Here is a 20081-nt window from a genome sequence, read left to right on the forward strand (position 1 = left end):
CCCCAATTATATCCACTGACGAGGGATAAAATTTACTTGTCCACCTCTCAAAGCACGGCAACAGGGGAGAGGAGAAGTTTATCCCTAATTCGGGGACAATTTTATCCTCGACATTAGACGTGGGTTTAAGTTTATTCTCATAGAACTTAAAAAATCAAAACATGTCTCGCGGTACCTGTTGGGTTTAGGTTATGTTTGGGTTGTGTTTGGGTTATGTTTGGGTTGTGTTTCTGTTATGTTTGGGTTGTGTTTGGGTTATGTTTGGAATATGGTTGGGAACCCCAACATAAACCCAACATAGGTCCCAAATACCAATTACCATTAACCCAATAAAGGTAAAGGAAAAGATCCGAAAACCGAAAAGTCCCCCGTTTTATTCACTGTGGATAATTATATCCACCCGTGAGCCCATGCTTGGAGAGTGGATAAAGCTGTCGGAGGGGATAAAGATTTTATCCTTTCCCCGGGGAGAAAATTATATCCCCGCCCATGCTAACCCTGCTGGATGTGAAGGGAGAATCTCTCTACGTAGAGAAAGAATACAAACAAGTAATACAAGTAACACGAAATTAAAGGACACGTTCCGGTTCAGTATAGAAGGAAGGTTTTTATTCTTAGGCTGAGATCTATAGAGCGCACTTTGACTTTGCTCAGACTTAATATAGAGTTAAAACGAGACAGATTTATGTGAGAGATATAGCTCTGTCTCGTTTCAGGAGGAGCAAAAACTGAATGAATTTTTACTGTAAATCACAAACTTTGAACTGAATTTAAGCACAGTTTTAGGCCGCTTAGCTTTGAAATGAGTTTAGATTTGTATATAGTGGCCCAAAAACGTCCGGATTAATGAAAAAAAAGTATTGCAATTACACCGTTTTGCTCGCCAGCTCCTTCTGCTATTAAGTCTTGATTCACTGCTGCACAGCCGCGTTGGCGATGATGGAGGGCGAGTTGATGGTTTCTCCGAGACTCTCCAGAAGTTCTTTACGGTAATCGTCGAAGTCTCCGTCAACCTGGTAAAAAAGAAAGATGGTAAAAAATTGTTTTGTTCAGTCAGGGAAGGTGCGATTCGACCAGATTTAAAATACACAATGTGGCTAATTTTTTTTTTTTTTTAAAGAATATTAGCCATGTTAAATGACTAATATTCCCCTTTCCTCTCCAACTAAGCGTCAAGCTTGTGCTAGGAGTAGGTACGACAATAGTGCAACGGGCGGGGTTTGAACCGTCGACCATTCGGTTTTCAGTCCACTCCTTTACCCGTTGAGCTATTGAGGCTCTCCATACTAATTCCATTGTACACAATCTCTAAACTAAACTAAAATGTCACGCCTAAATCTATTGCTATCCCTTTCATAATGTTGCTTGCGGAAAAGGATGGCACTAGATTTAGACCTGTTAATTTAGTTTAGTTTAGAGATTGTGTACTAGAGAATCGGCCCCAATATTTATAGATTTTAGAACAATATTAATGACATATCAAAGCGGTGCGAAGCAACGATCCTCAGAAGTCTGCGATCGCGGAGAATTTTAAATTAACACCTTTAAAAGAGGATGTCCAACACTATATTATAGTTTTATGTTATACAGAGTAACACTATGCTTAATACTGGCGCTTACACGATGGCCACGCCGCCCTTGTACTGGTCTCGATGTCGTATGAATGAATGAAAATATTTTTGTTCAAGTAAACTTTCACAAGTACTTTGAATCGTCAGATGCATCTACCACTGGTTTGGAATGCGTTTCCTACCGAGAAGAACCAGCCAGAAACTCGGCGGTTGCTGTTTTCATATATTTGATATACAATATTATGTTATGTATAAAAAAGTCCTGTGCGTTGCTGGAACGAGCTGCAGGTCAAATCCACGCTCTTTTATCATTTAGATAATCTTCAACTTTTACACAAGTTTAAAAAATGTGTTAAAAGTATGCTCCTAAAAAAAGCATATTATACAGTCGCAGACTATGTAAACGATAAAAAAGCTTGGATTTGACTCGCTCCAGCAATGCACGGGGCTGCAATGGCTTGTATAGTACGGTATAATAACATTGTAAATTGAAAAATTAAAAAGAGCAACCGCCGAGTTTCTTGCTGGTTCTTCTCGGTAGGAACGGCATTCCGAACCAGTGGTAAATTAAAACTACCTGACTATTAATAAGCACTTTTAAAAAGTTTACATGAATAAAAAAACATTCTATTCTATTCTATTCAATTGTGTAATATGCTTTTTTCAGGAGCATACTTTTAATAGATTTTTTAAACTTGTGTAAAGGTAAGTACGTACCTCGTTAATGGTCTGGTCCTCGATGACGTAGAGCGAGCAGTCCGTCTCGCGGATGAGGCGCTCGTCGTGCGACACGATGACTACGCCGCCCTTGTACTGGTTGATGGCCTCCGCCAGCGCGTCAATACTCTCAATGTCCAGGTTGTTTGTCGGTTCATCCTGCACATACATTCAAATACATAAAATGGCCGCTGTCCAAATGAGGGTAGTTTATTATTTTCGATTTTGTACATTATTTTGCATGGGATCAGGTGATGTACGCTCATCTCGAACAATAGGGTATTTTAGTTTTACCCTTGTTGAAGCGTCTTAAATTTGATCCTAAAGTGATAATAAAGTACCAAAAATTTTTCGTGAACACATTCGCCATCTATATGTGATTAAATTAAAATTAAATTATTAGTGTAAAATCAATTTATCAAATCACACACAGATGGCGTTGTTGTCATTATCTTGCAGTGTTGCACATAATTTACAAAAACTTTATTCGGTCGATAAGCGCAATAAAAATGCATTTAACTTTTGCATGTCCAATGCAAACCACGAAAATGCTACGTAAGCAACGGTGTTTTCTTAGTGTTACAATTTCAATCCATGTGACGTCACAGTCGGAATTAACATGGCTACGGTGTCATGCGTTTTGGGTATATTTTGTAGAACAGATTAAAAAAGTGAAATCTTTTTAAGTAAGTATTATAAACTGAAATTAACAGTTTTCGATTGCTTATTGCTAATACTATTATGTTTATACATTATTGGATGTTTTTCTCGCTTGGCGTAAAATACCGTATTAGGAAAACCTAACTACCTAGCCTACTCTTATTGCAAGCCGAAGAGACGCTGGAGGTATTCCTATCCATCTTAGGCTGAATCATCACAGCCAAGCGTAAGTCTATACATTAAAAAAAACTCACCAAATAACGACATCGGGAGCCATATTCGTCAGTTCAGCCAACGCCACCCGCGCCTTTTGCCCGCCGCTAAGATCCTTCATCTTGATCGTATGCGCGTGACGCTTTCCTCGCCTTCTCGTATTGCAAGCCGAAGAGAGACTGGAGGTATTCCTATTCATCTTAGGCTGCATCATCACAGCCAAGCGTTAGTCTATACATTAAAAAAACTCACCAAAATAACGACATCGGGAGCCATATTCGTCAATTCAGCCAACGCCACCCGCGCCTTTTGCCCGCCGCTAAGATCCTTCATCTTGATCGTATGCGCGTGACGCTTTCCTCGCCTTCTCGTATTGCAAGCCGAAGAGAGACTGGAGGTATTTCTATCCATCTTAGGCTGCATCATCACAGCCAAGCGCTAGTCTACACATTAAAAAAAACTCACCAAAATAACGACATCGGGAGCCATCAGCGTCAGTTCAGCCAACGCCACCCGCGCCTTTTGCCCGCCGCTAAGATCCTTCATCTTGATCGTATGCGCGTGACGCTTTCCTCGCCTTCTCGTATTGCAAGCCGAAGAGAGACTGGAGGTATTTCTATCCATCTTAGGATGCATCACAGCCAAGCGCTAGTCTACACATTAAAAAAAACTCACCAAAATAACGACATCGGGAGCCATCAGCGTCAGTTCAGCCAACGCCACTCGCGCCTTTTGCCCTCCGCTAAGATCCTTCATCTTGATCGTATGCGCGTGACTCGCGAGTCCGAACGTGCCGAGCGCTTTCCTCGCCTTCTCGTATTGCAAGCCGAACAGACGCTGGAGGTATTCTACCGGAGACTCCTCCGCAGTTAGATGCTCACCGGAGTGCTGGTCGAAGCGACCGATCCTCTGTTTTCAAACATTTGTATCTATATCTATACTATCACTACCCATATAATCAGTACCCTTATTATAAATGTTAAAGTGTGTTTATTCGTTCAAAAGTGGGTTTATTGGTTTGTTCTTCAATCACGTCGCAACGGAGCAACGGATTGATGTGATTTTTTGCATAGTTAAAGACCTGGAGAGTGACATATATAGGCTACTTCTTATCCCGGAAAATTCCCACGTGATATAGAATATGTGTACTGCGCGTAGGTGCTATCCAACACACCTACTTACTCTCTCCTCTCACCAAAGGCTGCCTGGTGGAGATTGCTTTCAGCAATAAGGCCGCCTCTGCATACAATGGTTTTTAGTTTTAAGTAATCTCTTGTGGCCTTCTGTTAAAACTAAATTTAAATTTAAATAATAATTATGTAATTACGCTGTTGATTACTTTCAAATAAACAAAATAAAATAAAATAATTTCTTGATCTTTTTAGGGTTCCGTACCTCAAAAGGATAAAAGGAACCCGTAAAGGAACACTTTGTTATCATCTGTCTATCTGTACGTCTGTCCGTCGTGTCTGTCAAGAAATCCTATAGGGCATCTATCTATCTATCAGCAATCATGAAATCTGGTAGATAGATAGGACTTATAGCACAAGTAAAGGAATTATTCCAAAAACCGTGAATTTGTGGTTAAATCACAAAATAAAATAAAATGTGTGCACGAAATTTTTCGTGAACACATTTTAATTACAACGCCATCTATATGTGAATTGAAAAATTAAAATTATTTTATAGAATCACATTTAGATGGTTGTAGCTGTTGTCAATGGGGCCAATTCTCTTGTACACAATCTCTAAACTAAACTAAAACGACACGTCTAAATCTATTGCTATCCCTTTCATAATGTTGCTTGCGGAAAAGGATAGCACTAGATTTAGACCTGTTAATTTAGTTTAGTTTAGAGATTGTGTACAAGAGAATCGGCCCCATTATCTTGCAGTGTTGCACATAAAAATGTTAAAACATCTTGTACGATAGTGTACGGAACCCTTCGTGAGCGAATCCGACTCGCACTTGGCCTGTTTTTTTGTTTGCAATAAAGTTTTCTAGCTTCACACATCACATTGGCACATATTTAAACTCACCAACCGATGGTTTCTAATCAACTCCCCCCGAATGGGACTCAGCTCTCCCACTAGAAGCTTGAGGAAGGTAGACTTGCCCACGCCGTTGGGGCCCACGATGGCTATCCGAGTGTTGAGATCGATACCGAAGTCCACTTGCTTGAATAGAGGCTTCTGGCCAGGGTAGTTGAAGTCCACATCTACGAGACAAAATTGCATGGTCAAGGCCTAAAGTAAAGTAAAATTGATGGTACACCTTGCTTGAACAGAGGTTTCTGACCAAGTCAAGATAGTCAAGGGCTTAGGGCATTTGTGCACTCATCCGTGATTTCGATGAGTACGTATTTGTATGACGGCCACTTCGAAGAATCACGGATACGAACCGTATACGGATAAGTGCACAAAAGCCCTTAAGGTGTAAACAAAATTTAAAAAATACCTCACTTCTTTACCTGCTGCAACAGAGTAACTTGTTTCTGTCCTTCTCTTGCTAGAAACCAACGCTCTATCTCTTTTTCATTTATAACCACTTTCTATGCAGGCCCAGTATGCGCTGCTGAAAAGACATCAAGTTCGAAAAGGAGAACTTTATAAGGTATTCCACAATGTATAGCGTGCTAAACTCCGAGTCAATGCCCCACATACGACGCGGCGTTAACCCGGCGGCACCTAACTACGCAACGTTCGTTGACATCTAGCGTCGGTCAGGATGTTTCATTTGCAATACATTGCGAACTTTTAATTTTTTTTTTTTGTTTTCCTACCATAAAGCACCATTATAAAATGGCAGCTTTATTACTACTACCATCTAGCCTATGGGCTAATAAGTAATATTATTCTAGCTTAAACTTCTACTTATGATTAATAAACTTTTAATAATACAGGTTTTTTTATTCGGTTTTTTTTGTACCAAAAACATTTACAATAAAGAGAAAATGAGAGAAAAAGTGGACAGGGAAGCACTTATCTCTATGATTTTTGTGGTATCTATCAGTAATCATCAGTACTATCACCTGTGTTTGTTTTTGCTAGTGTTCTAAAACACCCTGTATACTTACTGTGCAGGCCCAGTATGGGCGGCTGTAGAGGCGGCGGGTCCGGGAAGGAGAACTTGACGAGGTACTCCTTCGGTCGTTGCAGCAGAGTGATCAGCGCTCCGCCGTCCTCCGCCTCTTCGCGCTGAGATTTGCTTCTATCCTTCTCTTGCTTATTGGTTAACCTATTACCGTCTCTTTCTTATATATACTTACTGTGCAGGCCCAGTATGGGCGGCTGTAGAGGCGGCGGGTCCGGGAAGGAGAACTTGACGAGGTACTCCTTCGGTCGTTGCAGCAGAGTGATCAGCGCTCCGCTGTCCTCCGCCTCTTCGCGCTGAGATTTGCTTCTATCCTTCTCTTGCTTATTGGTTAACCTATTACCGTCTCTTTCTTATATATACTTACTGTGCAGGCCCAGTATGGGCGGCTGTAGAGGCGGCGGGTCCGGGAAGGAGAACTTGACGAGGTACTCCTTCGGTCGTTGCAGCAGAGTGATCAGCGCTCCACCGTCCTCCGCCTCTTCGCGCTGAGATTTGCTTCGGTTCTTCTCTTGCTTGCGGGTTAACACTTCTTTCTGTTTCTTTTCCTGTATATAACAAAAGTTCAAATTTTTTTAAAGGTAAAAACACTATCATAAATATTAAAAACAGTTAGAAAACTGTAACCCGACTATTGAAAAAAAATAGATAAAAATCAAAATACTGTATAGGTATAAATAAAAATGACGTTATTTAAAAAACCGGCCAAGTGCGCGTCAGACTCGCGCACCGAGGGTTCCGTACTACAGTCGTATTTTTTTGACATTTTGAACATAAATCAAAATCTATTATATGCATTAAAATAAATAAAAATCTGTTTTAAAATGTACAGATAAAACCCTTTCATATGATACCCTACTTGGTATAGTTATCTTACTTTGAAAATTGAAAAACTATTATTTGTTCATGAAAACATTTTTTCACTCAATTCACGGTTTTCGCATTTGTCCCTTTGTTGTCCTATCAGATTTACCTACCTGCCAAATTTCATGATTCTAGATCAACAGGAAGTACGCTATAGGTTTTTTGACAGACACGACAGACACACAGATAACAAAGTGATCCTATAAGGGTTCCTTTTTTCCTTTTGAGGTATGGAACCCTAATAACCAGGTTTCCGAGCCCTGGACTTACTACTTGAGTCTAAAGCGAGGTTTAGATTAGCAACATAACTTGCAGAAGTTGACTTTCGCAAGCTCACTTCCACAAGCTTTGTAACTTGCTGGACTTGCCGCAAGTCACAAATATATGTACATGTACAATATTGCTCGTAGTGTAAACAATTCTGTAAGTACTTGCGGAATAACTTGCAAAAAGTTCTTGCTAGTCTAAACCTCGCTTAAGGACAGACACAGTAGTCTGACAGTCAGTCATCATCATCATCATCATGATCAACCCATAACCGGCTCACTACAGAGCACAGGTCTCCTCTCAGAGTGAGAGGGGTTTTGGACATAGTCTACCACGCTGGCCATGTGCGGATTGGTAGACTTCACACACCTATGAGAACGTTATGGAGAACTCTCAGGCATGCAGGTTTCCTCACGATGTTTTCCTTCACCGTTAAAGCAAGTGATATTTAATTACTTAAAACGCACATAACTCCGAAAAGTTAGCGGCGCGTGCCCGGGATCGAACCCGCGCCTCCGATTAGAAGGTGGACGTCCTAACCACTAGGCTATCACAGCTTATATGACAGTCAGTAGCGAGTGGTGATACTCACTGCAGCCTTCTTGGACTGTCCATGCGCCTTCATCTCCTTCAACCGTTTCTCCTGCTTCTCGTACTCTTTGATCTGTTCTTTCCGTTTCTGTGCGTACATCTTCTTGAACATGGAATAATTCCCCTTATAGTAGAACAGCTTCTGCTGGTCCAGGTGAATGATCTCGTTGCACACGTTGTCTAAGAACGACTGGTCGTGGGACACTACGAGCAGAGTCTTTTTCCAACCTTGTAAATAGCTGAAAAAAAATTATTTTAATTAATTTATTGGTTTGGCACGTAGCGATGGCAAGAGACCTGATGGTATGACGCTCGTACCGTGGAAGATGGGCAGGTCGCTTGTTTGGGATGCAACTTGTGTAGACACTTTAGCTGCATCCCACATTCAGGCGACCTCCTCTATGGCGGGTGCAGCGGCTATCAGCGCCGAACAGGCCAAGAGGCGCAAACATGAAAACCTCGATGGGAGCTTCGTATTCGTGCCTTTTGATTTGGGGGCTCGAGCTCTTTTTGAAGAAATTGAGAAAAGAGTTATCGAGTCAACCGGGGACCCGAGAGCTGGCAGCTACCTTGGTCAAAGAATTAGTTTGGCCATCCAAAGGGGTAATGCTGCCAGCATCTTGGGTACAATGCCTCGCTGCGGTGGTCTCGACGAGGTTTTAGATTTAATTTAATTTATTTTAGTTTTAAATTTAATGTTGTTTTTTTTTTAGATTTAAGTTTATTAATAGTTTATTTGTTAACCATTGATATAAAATAAAATAAAATACATCTTATTAATTTATTTATTTAAATAACTTAATTGTTAACAAATTACAGAGAGTAAGAACAGAAGTAAGAGGATACACTTAAAAAACAAAGAGCGACCTTATCACTAAAGTGATCTCTTCCAGGCAACCCATACTTAAGAACTTATAGAACTGTAAGACGGTTAATTTAATGTTATAAAATTAGCGAAATTACAACTTTTTATTTTTTTAGTAGCTGATGCCCGCGACTTCGTCGCGTGGATTTAAGTTTTTATAAATCCCGTGGGAACTCTTTGATTTTCCGGAATAAAAAGTGGCCTATGTCACTTTCCAGGTCTTAAACTATACCCATGCAAAAAATCACGTCGATATGTTGCTCCGTTGCGACGTGATTGAAGGACAAACCAACAAACAAACACACTTTCACATTTATAATAGGGATTTATTGAGTGATTGAGGCCGCTGAGTGACTGAGATTAATAGAGCGCACTTTGACTTTGCTCATACATAAGATTGAGTTAAAACGAGACAGATTTATGTGAGAGATATAGCTTTGTCTCGTTTTAACTCTGTCTTAAGTTTAACACTATAATTCATTGTTTAACACTGAGTTAGCGAATCACCATGCTCGTGAGATAGAAAACTCAAAACTTATTTATTCCCTTTCCCATACCCCTTCCAGGTTAGCCCGCTATCATCTTAGACTGCATCATCACTTACCACCAGGTGAGATTGCAGTCAAGGGCTAACTTGTATATAAATTAAAAAAAAAAATATATATATATTTAAATTTGTGTCTAAGGCTGAGATCTATAGAGCGCACTCTGCCTTTGCTTAGACTTAAGACAGAGTTAAAATGAGACAGAGCTATATATCTCACATAAATCTGTCTCGTTTTAACTCAATCTTAAGTTTGAGCAAAGTCAAAGTGCGCTCTATAGATCTCACCCTAAGCTTCCTTAAGATGACTTAAAATATAGTAATTCAAAAGTTAAATACTTACTTGTCTAACCAAATGACAGCGTTCAGATCTAAATGATTGGTAGGTTCGTCAAGAAGTAGCAGCGTAGGTTCTATGTACAGGGCTCTGAAAATAATATCACGGTTCATATCATATTCATGACTAGCTTATTCCTGAGACTTTGTCCGCATGGACTACACAAATTTCAAAACCTCTTTTACTCCCTTAGGGGTTGAATTTTCAAAAACACTTTCTTAGCGGATGTCTACGTCATAATAGCTATCTGCATGCATGCATGCTGGAGATTGCCCATTTTCTTAGGAGCTTTGGGCCCCCCCTAATATAATTGTTATGTCACCATAGTTTTAATTTTATTTTGTAGACAAATAATTACCTTTTTATATTCTGCAAACGATTTCCATTTATTCACCCTGGTTATACAGAAATCTTATTTTTTATGTTGCTGTTAATGAGGTTATATTTAATTAATACTTCTTCAAAATAAATGGATGTTAACGATTCTAACTGTAATTGTGGATATTTTCAATAATAGAGTGAAAGAAAAGTCGTAATAAAACATATAATTGTAAAAAAATAACACATATTTTAAAATTTAATTTAAGTTTTGACACGACGCCACAAAAGAGGACCCGTTCACGAGCGATCTCCTTTCAGCCCGATCCGTCCAGTAGTTTGAGCCGTGCGTTGATAGATCAGTCAGTCAGTCAGTCAGTCATTTTTTCCTTTTATATATTTAGACTAGCTTATTCCTGAGATTTTGTCCGCATGGACTACACAAATTTCAAAACCTCTTTTACTCCCTTAGGGGTCATATTTTCAAAAATCCTTTCTTAGTGTCGGCGTCATAATAGCTATCTGCATGCCAAATTTCAGCCAGATGCGTCTAGTAGTTTGAGTTGTGCGTTGATAGATCAGTCAGTCAGTCAGTCACCTTTTCTTTTAAACGAAAGGTTTCGTAGCACTACAAAATTATGTATTTTTAATTTTTTTTTCATAATTTACATGGCGGTCATTAAATTTTTTTTCTATTTGTTGTTATAACAGAAATAGCAATATACGATCTACCTATTACGATTTATGAGATACAGCCCGCTAACAGACAGACAGACGGACGGACAGCGAGGCTTTAAACCGAATGGGGTAGTAAATTAAATATATAAATTATAGTCCGTACAAAATGACTACTCACGCGCCATTTTAACTCTGTGGGTCAACTATCATGTCAAAAGTTCACCTTTAAAATAAGCATTAAAATCGTACTTTTGACATGAAATTTGACGCAAAAAAGTAAAATGGCGCGTGAGGAGTTAAATTTTACGCGTTATAATGGCAATAGATACCTGGCTAAAGAAACTCTCATACGCCATCCTCCAGAGAAATTCTTAGTGGCTCGATTCTGCATTTCCCGGCTGAACCCTAAACCAGCGAGAATACGACGAGCGCGGGGTTCCGCAGAGTCCGCGCCTATCGCTTTTAGCTCTGAATACACCTAAAAAAGAATTTCTGAGTAACTATCAGTACTTCGTGGAATTATGCTTATAAAAATCCCGTGGGAACTCTTTGATATTCCGGGTTAAAATTAGCCTACGTCACTCTCCAGGTCTTTAACTATACGAACGATATAACGATATATTGCAAATAAAACATCTGACTGACGCTAGAGGTAAACGAATGTTGCGTAAGTAGGCCACTCGGAGTCAATGCCGCGTCGTGGGCGGGTGTTGTCCGAGTTTTTCACGCTATACATTGCAGGTTTGAAATATACTAAATCACTAAAACTACAATATGAGGCAAATAGTTATCGGTATTAGATTTTGTTTAGGTGTTTTATTTTACTAATAGATATTGTAAAATATAAAAAAACTAGGGCTCGCATAACAAATAGATTACCTCATTTAATCGTTCTTGTTTCTTCATTGCCCCCTTTTCGATTTCAGCTTCTAGCTCCTTGCACTCTTTGAGCAGCTCTAAAAAAAGCAGATGATTTTTTTACTTTTACCTACGTAAAAGTAAAAAAGTATGCATATTTGTATATATGCATTTAAATACATATATACAATGCATTTATGTATTTAAATGCATTTTTGTAAATGCATTTAAAATACGAGTACTTTAATTTCTAAAATAAGAAAAGGCAAGCGCGATTCGGACTCGCACACGAAGGACTTCGTACTATCGTACACGATTATGTAATATTTAATTTGAATTTTGAAATTTCTATTATTTGTTGTTATAGTGTATGTTATAGAATGTATATATGAAATTTTACAGCTCTCTACTTATTATGGTTTGAGATAGGTACAGCCCCCTGACAAATAAACAGACGGATGGACAGCGGAGGCTTAGTAATAGGGACTTAGATTTCACACACATAGAAACGTACCCATCCTCTTAACATCAGCTTCCAGTATAGTTTCCACAGCGCTCGTGTCGTTGGCAGTGACCTCCTGCTCGCACAACAGGATGTCTATATGCGACGGGAGCGGGAAGGCACGCTGCGCCAGATGCCTCAACAGCGTCGTCTTGCCATGGCCGTTGGGCCCGACCAACGTATACGTCACATGTACGCACCCCCACGCACACTAATACGTATGCAATAGATTTCACACACACACAAACTTACCCGTCCTCTTAACGTCTGCCTCCAGTATAGTTTCCACAGCGCTCGTGTCGTTGGCAGTGACCTCCTGCTCGCACAACAGGATGTCTATATGCGACGGGAGCGGGAAGGCACGCTGCGCCAGATGCCTCAACAGCGTCGTCTTGCCATGGCCGTTGGGCCCCACCAAGCCGTATCTACGACCGTTCGCAATAAGCAAATTGGCGTTCACGAACAAATCTTTGCCCTTAGCGCTTATTGAAAAGTTTTCCACTTTTATATCGACCGCGTTCTCGAGTGCCGCCATCTGACCTTAAAAAGTAGTAAGAAAATTATATTATCTGTACCCTTTACTCTACAGTGCGACAAGGCTCTCTTGGCACTTCAATGACATTGACAGAGGGGCGCTGTTGGAGAACAAGGCTTAGAATATTCAAACAAGAACAAAGGGGACACTTGACGGCAACGTTAGTTCCGATTTTCGCCACGCGCCAAGATAGCCTTGTCGCACTTTATTCATAGAGAGAAGAGAGAGAAAGAGAGAGAGCCCTATACTAATATAGGGCCCTATACTAATAGAGAGAGAGAGAGAGAGACCTATACTAATATAGGGCTCTCTCTCTCTCTCTCTCTCTCTCTCTCTGTTACGTAATTCCTTAATGACAGAGACAAAAACTCATTGAGCGTTAACCATTTTGAGCGGCTTTCCAACAAACATGTATTCAAAAAACATTCGAAATTAAGTTTTGTTTATTATTGGTTCAAAAATATGAATATTTGAGCTCAATTTTTTTCCTCCTTCATATGACGTATAAGTCCCGCAAATTGCTAATGCGCGTGGCTGCCATTTTAGTGACGTCAGCACTAGACTGATACGGACTAATTTTGAGCTGATGGTATATTTTTACTTAAATATACGTCAAAATGACGTCATTCCGATGTTAATGAGACATGGTTCCAGCGCAATAGCAATTTGCGGGACTTATATAAGGTGGTAGGTTTGACCAAAGATAATATATTAAACAAGTACAGATCGCTAACTCTCTATTTAAAATTGTAACTAGTTCAAGACTATTACTAGATGGCGTCACTTGGTTCGTATGAAATATATTTTTTATGGATTTGACGAAATCTCATATTTTACTTGTCTGGTTCATCAAATTTATTTATATTTAGTAACAAAATACAAAATTTTCACAACATCACCATCGGAAAAAGTTAATTCTTAATTTTAATTATTGACTCATTGAACTTTACGATATCCATAGCATTTTGCTTTGGATAGCTGAAGTAGTATTACAAAATTCCAGTAGATGGCGTAACAAAATGACTTGTTACTTGAAAATAAAATTATTATTTTGCCTTTGGATTGGTGACGGTTGAATTTGACGGTGTGTTACAATTTTCTGAGTGCTTTTATTTCTTTTCCCTATTTCGTTTGTGAATTGTTTCTGCTATATGGACTCCGAGATTCTGCTAACCCGATTACTTGTGCTTGCTCCTGGATTTTTGATGATGCCAAACTGTTGACCTACGCTTGATAGCGGACCCTTTGATGATTGCCTGTGATTTTGGATTTCGTTTATTATTTGAGTAAAATTTGAGTTAGCTCTAAATAAAATTGAGTTTCATCAGCTGTTCGATAGATGCCACTAAATAAATTCGATAACTCACATTTTAGCTTGCACAATAATGCCATCACACTATAAGGAGTTGACCTACAAGGTACCGGCGACTTAAAGGAGTTTTACGCAAGCTTTAAATGAATGTATGACGTTAGCGATCTTACTTGTATATATTATCTTTGGTTTGACCTATTTTTTCCAAGACTTTCTAAACTAACCTGCAGATTTCTGTGCTTGACTGACTGTGAAGTTGGCGTCCAGCTCGCTGTGGCCTTGGCCTCCCTTCTTAGTGAGCAACTCCACTTGCTTCTCATACTCTTGCTGTTTCTTTAGTTTCTTCTTCTCTTTATGGCTCATTTTCTTTTCTGCTGGCTCCGATTTCTCTTCTGCTGATGCCTGAATATGGGTGACCAATTAACATTGAGCTGTGCTGCGCTGTGCTATGCTCAGCTAAGCTAACTTTCTGGTGCTGTTTTATCTACAAACAACATTGAGCTGTGCTGCACTGTGCTATGCTCAGCTAAGCTAACTTTCTGGTGCTGTTTTATCTACAAACAACATTGAGCTGTGCTGCACTGTGCTATGCTCAGCTAAGCTAACTTTCGGGTGCTGTTTTATCTACAAACAACATTGAGCTGTGCTGCACTGTGCTATGCTCAGCTAAGCTAACTTTCTGGTGCTGTTTTATCTACAAACAACATTGAGCTGTGCTGCACTGTGCTGTGCTCAGCTACGCTAACTTTCTGGTGCTGTTTTATCTACAAACAACATTGAGCTGTGCTGCACTGTGCTGTGCTCAGCTAAGCTAACTTTCTGGTGCTGTTTTATCTATAAACAACATTAAGCTGCGCGGTGTGCTGTGCTTTGAATGAATTATTTGACTTTGACTAAATATTTTTAACTTATTAAAATTTTCTCACCTTTGTTTCTTCCCGTTCTTCCTCCGGCTCTGGTTCTTCTTCCTTTATTTCAAATTTTTTTAGTTCCTCTTCAATATTATCTATATTGTTTTTCTTTCTCTGTTTCACTGAAAACAATGAACACAATTCTAATAAATATTACAATCTCGGATCACAATAATCAAATTATATTGACTTACTGCTGTGATAGCCTAGGGTTAGGACATCCGCCTTCTAAACGGAGGTCGAGGGTTCGATTCCGGGCATGCACCTCTAACTTTTCGGAGTTATGTGCATTTGAAATAATTAAACATCACTTGATTTAATGGTGAACACTATACAGAGCACGGGTCTCCTCTCAGACTGAGAAGGGTTTTGGCCATAGTCTACCATGCTGGCCATGTGCGGATTGATAGACTTCACACACATTTGAGAACATTCGCTGCACAGCGTAAAAATATTATTTCAACCATTTTCTACGGGCAGGGCACATAGTTCCTACAACCGATAGACGTTGGGGTCCCAAGGTGCTGGAATGGCGACCTCGCAAGACGCAGCGTTGGAAAACCCCCCACTAGGTGGACGGACGACATCAGACGAGTCGCAGGGAGCCGCTGGATTCAGGCGGCGCAGGACCGTGGCGTGTGGAAGTCCCTACAAGAGACCTATGTCCAGCAGTGGACATCTATTGGTTGATGATGATGATGATGCACTAGAGCGGCGCTGCACTGCTCGTCGCTGCGCGTCAAAGCACTGTTCACTATAACTTGACCCCTCCCGTCATATTGGCACCATTGGTACTTGATTCTGAGCACAACCTAATTTTAGAGTATTCGTATCCTCTTCTTACTAATGTAATATGATATTTATGAATTTATGACGTAGACTAAGTAAAAAAGCTAGATTAAAGTACTGTGTAACCGCGTATGAGATAGCGGTAGCACGACGTAACGATGATGACGTAGTCAATATTTGTATTAAACGTTTATTATGTGAAAACAAGTAAATAACTAATGAAAAATACAATGAAGCCACGAATTCTCAAAGTTTGTTTTGCAACTAAAGTTGTATTCCTTGTATGTATTCTTGAAAAATAAAAAAATGGTTACACGATAAGGGACAAAAAATAGGTTAGCTGCGTCTCTGTTTATCACATTAGTAACTTTATCTGTGCTCTCTTTTTAGTGTGAATGAGAAAGCAAACGTTCTTTTATCTAGCTTTATTACTCTATCTACGACTTATGACAACACCTGAATTTATTGTAAAAGTTGAAGTGACAATGGGTGGGGACTGGGGTAGGTAGTAGGATCATAGGATGGTAGTAGGTATTGTACGTAACATTTATGTACCAGATAGGTCCCTAACCTAGAATAATTATTCAACGATTCTTGAGGTAGCATGATTACTCATGACACCTTCCAAAAATACATTAATAGTTTTTGATTTATCGTTAACATTCAACTAACATTTAGCATAATATACCTGTTCGCTGTTCTAAATGGAAAACGCGTTGTATAACGGTACTAGCGCCATCTGGTTCACAATAATGCAACAAAATGCCGATCTTTCGTCTGCTACACTTTTCACCTAAAATCGGTAGACTTTGAGGGCTTATGGTGCTATAGTGGTACTGATTCTGAGCACAACCTAATTTTAGAGTATTCGTATCCTCTTCTTACTAATGTAATATGAAAAGGACAGACACAGTTTGACAGTTTTAAATTTAATTTGTAGATGGTAAAACCCGTGATTTTAAAATTTAAAATCTTTAAATGTGAAGTTCATGTTCTGTCCCTTTTTAGCATTGTTAAAAAGAAAAGGATGCAGATACTCTAAATTTAGTTTAGAGAAAGACAACGGAATCAGTGCCAATGATTTGTTTGCTTTATTCCTTAGAAATTAGGGTTTATTATTGTGTGATTTGTAATGGTGCCAACAGAACGTCAGGGGCCAAGTTATAGTGAACGGTCTGTAGAGAATATCTTGACGCGAAGCGACGCGCCGCTGTAATGCAGTCCGGCCTTCACCTCGTGTTACTTCTTTGGTTGGACTTTGAGCTAACACGCACCAACGGTGCAGCGAATTGCGGTGCGTTTTAAAAGCCGTAAATTTAAATTTAAATCTATCAAAATCCGGTGCGGAATTAATTTCGCAGTGCGCGCGCTTCTATGTAGTTCTACAGTTCACAGATTTTGCGGGGAAAAAACGCACGGAAATTTACCTTAGTGCGCGCTAGCTCTAATTGTTTTGCAAGCAACATACACTTTCAATAAATATTAAATTCCCAACATAGGCAGTTTATCGTCAACATCATGATCAACCCATTGCCGGCCCACTGCTGAACACGGGTCTCCTCTCAGAATGAAGAGGGTTTAGGCCACCATGGTCTGCCACAGCCCAGTGCAGATTAGCAGACTTCATACACCTTTATGGAGAATTCTCAGGCATGCAGGTTACCTCACTATGTTATCCTTCGCAGTTAAAGCAAGTGATATTTAAGACTGTTCATAATATTGGTCTTACTATGGTGCATATTATACGGAACTTACTTTTGCTTCTGACAACAGGTTTCAGTACATCTTCATCTTCAGACTCTGTTTTCAACTCCTTATCACTTTCCTCGTCCGGCCAGTCATCTTTCTTGCCTTTACCTTTAATTCCATTATTAACAAGAACAAATTCTAATTAATTTCATTTTATATGGAGTTACACAAGTCCTACTCTAGCCATAAAAAAGTACAGCGTAAATTGGGTATTTGACTATCATCATCATCATCATCATCTACCGATAGACGTCCACTGCTGGACATAGGTCTCTTGTAGAGGCTTCCACACGCCACGGTCTTGCGCCGCCTGAATCCAGCGGCTCCCTGCGACTCGTCTGATGTCGTCCGTCCACCTAGTGGGGGGGTCTTCCTCTCCATGAAATCGGTCAACATTGGGCCCCTGTGGTTTCTCCGCCCATAGCCAAATTGCAAATAGCCAATTTGACTATAAATCATAAATAAATTATTTGATAAAAAGTCACTGATTTAACTTGGTGTCAAATAACGTATTTGCTTGCAATTTGTACAAAAAGATGTACCTACAGATAATCACTGTTTGATATTATAAATGCGAAAGTGTTTAGTCAGTCCACGGCCGTAAATATACAGAACGGCCTAATACAGTGAATAATCAAATGCTAAAGAACTAAGAAGTAAACGAAATAAAATCCCAGCAAATAACTAATAGTGTTCGAGAGAAATAAACGTTTTACCTACTAAATGGATTATGTATGTCTATCATTTCATCCAGGAGCCTGACTAGGATGTTGCAGTATGAATTAGTCAAGATTTTATGATGTACGACATCAAATAAAGAAATTACAAGAAACTGACCTTTCTTCCCTTTTGCCTTAACGGGTGGTGGGGCATTACTAGATACATCGCTCACTACGGACTTTGCATCATCCTGATCCTCATCTTCTGACGATTCACCCGTTACAACTTTCTTTTTATTTTTACCTTTAACAAAAGTCATCCAATAAAGCATTTAAAAAAACATTTATTTGGGCCAAGATCAAGATAGTATTTTTGTTAGTATTGACAACACCTTAAAACTAATGTTAGTAATCTTAAAACAATTTAACTAATCCTAAAACTGTATCTAAGACAGGCCAGCATGTGCAATATTATGATAATGGTACAGGTACTGACAATCAAACCTATTAGAAAATGCCTTCAGGATGCTATTGGAAATAGCCCTTACCCTGCACACTAGGGATGTGAATTGTTTACGCATGGTAGTGTGGAAACAATCCACATGCGCATCCGCGAACATACCTGACACGCTACAGTAACGAGGCAGACCCATTAGCATCCTGAATGCATCATTGTACTGAACGCACAGGGCATTGTACTGTTTCTGTGGGTAGTTCACCTACAGGCTGCCCGTGTAAAAAGAAGTGCAGTACGCTTACTTTTACAGAATAACGAGCAAACCTGGGAGCGATTATGCTTGCTCCAGCAGACAATGCTCTGCGTTTTCTCCCGGTGCAGGCAAGCACGGGTGACGTGCGGGGCGTCCCCCTGCTTCATACCCCGAGTGCCATCTCAATCTGTCGTGGACCACCGTCAACGTGTTGTGGGTAGTAAAAACCAACAGTTGTAATAATTATCGATCTTAGCTCCTTATGCTATAAATTAGCAAGCACTTGGGTTTGGGTCATTATAGCCGATACATTATTATAAACAATGTAATTGTAAACAATTTGGACTGTAATATTTAATTCCTCACCTTTCTTCTTCAAGACTGGTTTAGCTATTTCTTCATCTGATACCTCTTTGGTCTCTTCATCACTGTTACCATCTGACCAATCATCATCTTTCTTGCCTTTGCCTGCAACATGCAATCAAATTACACATGACATTTACATTTTTAAGGGATATGAAAGAACCTAAATCCACAAGGACAAATTCGAAAGATAAATAGTACCTGCCTACAAGATGTTTAGAACCTTTATATACCTAATATACCTTTTTTTTTCTTATTCTGTTTAGGAGCTGATTTAGATGCAGTGCTAGTAGCATTACTAACGAGCGACTTGTTATCATCCTCGTCGTCAGATGGGTCCCCGCCGCCTTTCTTTTTACTAGCTGAAAAGTAACAAAATAAGTAAATTATGACCCAAAAAATACGTGTCACATACATGTCATCGAATTTCTTACTTTATTCCGTACCTTTCTTTTGTGACTTTTTAACTGGCTTAGGCACATCCTCCTCGTCTGATATTTGTGGCTTCTTCACTGTATCCTCATCGTCACTGTCTTTATTCCCTTTACCTTTCTTTTTGCCCTTACCCTTGGTCTTTGAGGTTATGTCATGAGTATCGTTTGAAGATTTTTTCTCCTCGAACTCCTCGTCTAATTCCTGATTTTTCTTATTTCCTCTTTTCTTCGACATGGTGGATTTCAAGTTTTAAAGCGAATTCTAAATTTGGCTAAAGTTAAAAAATTTACTTTCTGCCAAACGCCAATTTGACATTTGTGCAAGTTTTCGCTATGTTTCGTCTGTGGTCTTTAGACAATTGACAGCTTTTTTTTTCAACTAACCTTACGGCTCTGGAATCTAACCTTTTTGAACCTACAGTTGTTGCCATATATTATCTACTATATTACTAGAGATAGATGTGCGACTTAAGTTTTCTTTTTCAAAGTTACGCGTGTGCTCACATCTAGAGGGCACTAATAGCGCCCTAGGCGTGCGAG

General features: G+C 39.5%; 1 protein-coding gene across 1 annotated transcript; it reads right to left on the reverse strand.

Moving 5' to 3' along the window:
• Window positions 1-568: 568 nt before the first annotated feature.
• Window positions 569-19882, reverse strand: LOC117997120 (ATP-binding cassette sub-family F member 1). Its single transcript, XM_034985293.2, has 17 exons — window positions 19554-19882; window positions 19350-19469; window positions 19111-19212; window positions 18213-18338; window positions 17382-17483; window positions 14853-14959; window positions 14151-14328; window positions 12332-12619; window positions 11599-11675; window positions 11049-11197; window positions 9730-9813; window positions 7979-8216; window positions 6623-6803; window positions 5202-5380; window positions 3837-4070; window positions 2289-2447; window positions 569-1013 (listed from the first exon to the last, which is right to left on the reverse strand). The coding sequence occupies exons 1-17, from the start codon at window positions 19774-19776 to the stop codon at window positions 912-914; spliced, it is 2649 nt and encodes an 882-aa protein (XP_034841184.1). The 5' UTR covers window positions 19777-19882; the 3' UTR covers window positions 569-911.
• Between the last annotated feature and the right edge of the window lie 199 nt (window positions 19883-20081).

The sequence above is a fragment of the Maniola hyperantus genome, chromosome 4, assembly GCF_902806685.2.
Source record: "Maniola hyperantus chromosome 4, iAphHyp1.2, whole genome shotgun sequence".
Taxonomy (NCBI): domain Eukaryota; kingdom Metazoa; phylum Arthropoda; class Insecta; order Lepidoptera; family Nymphalidae; genus Maniola; species Maniola hyperantus.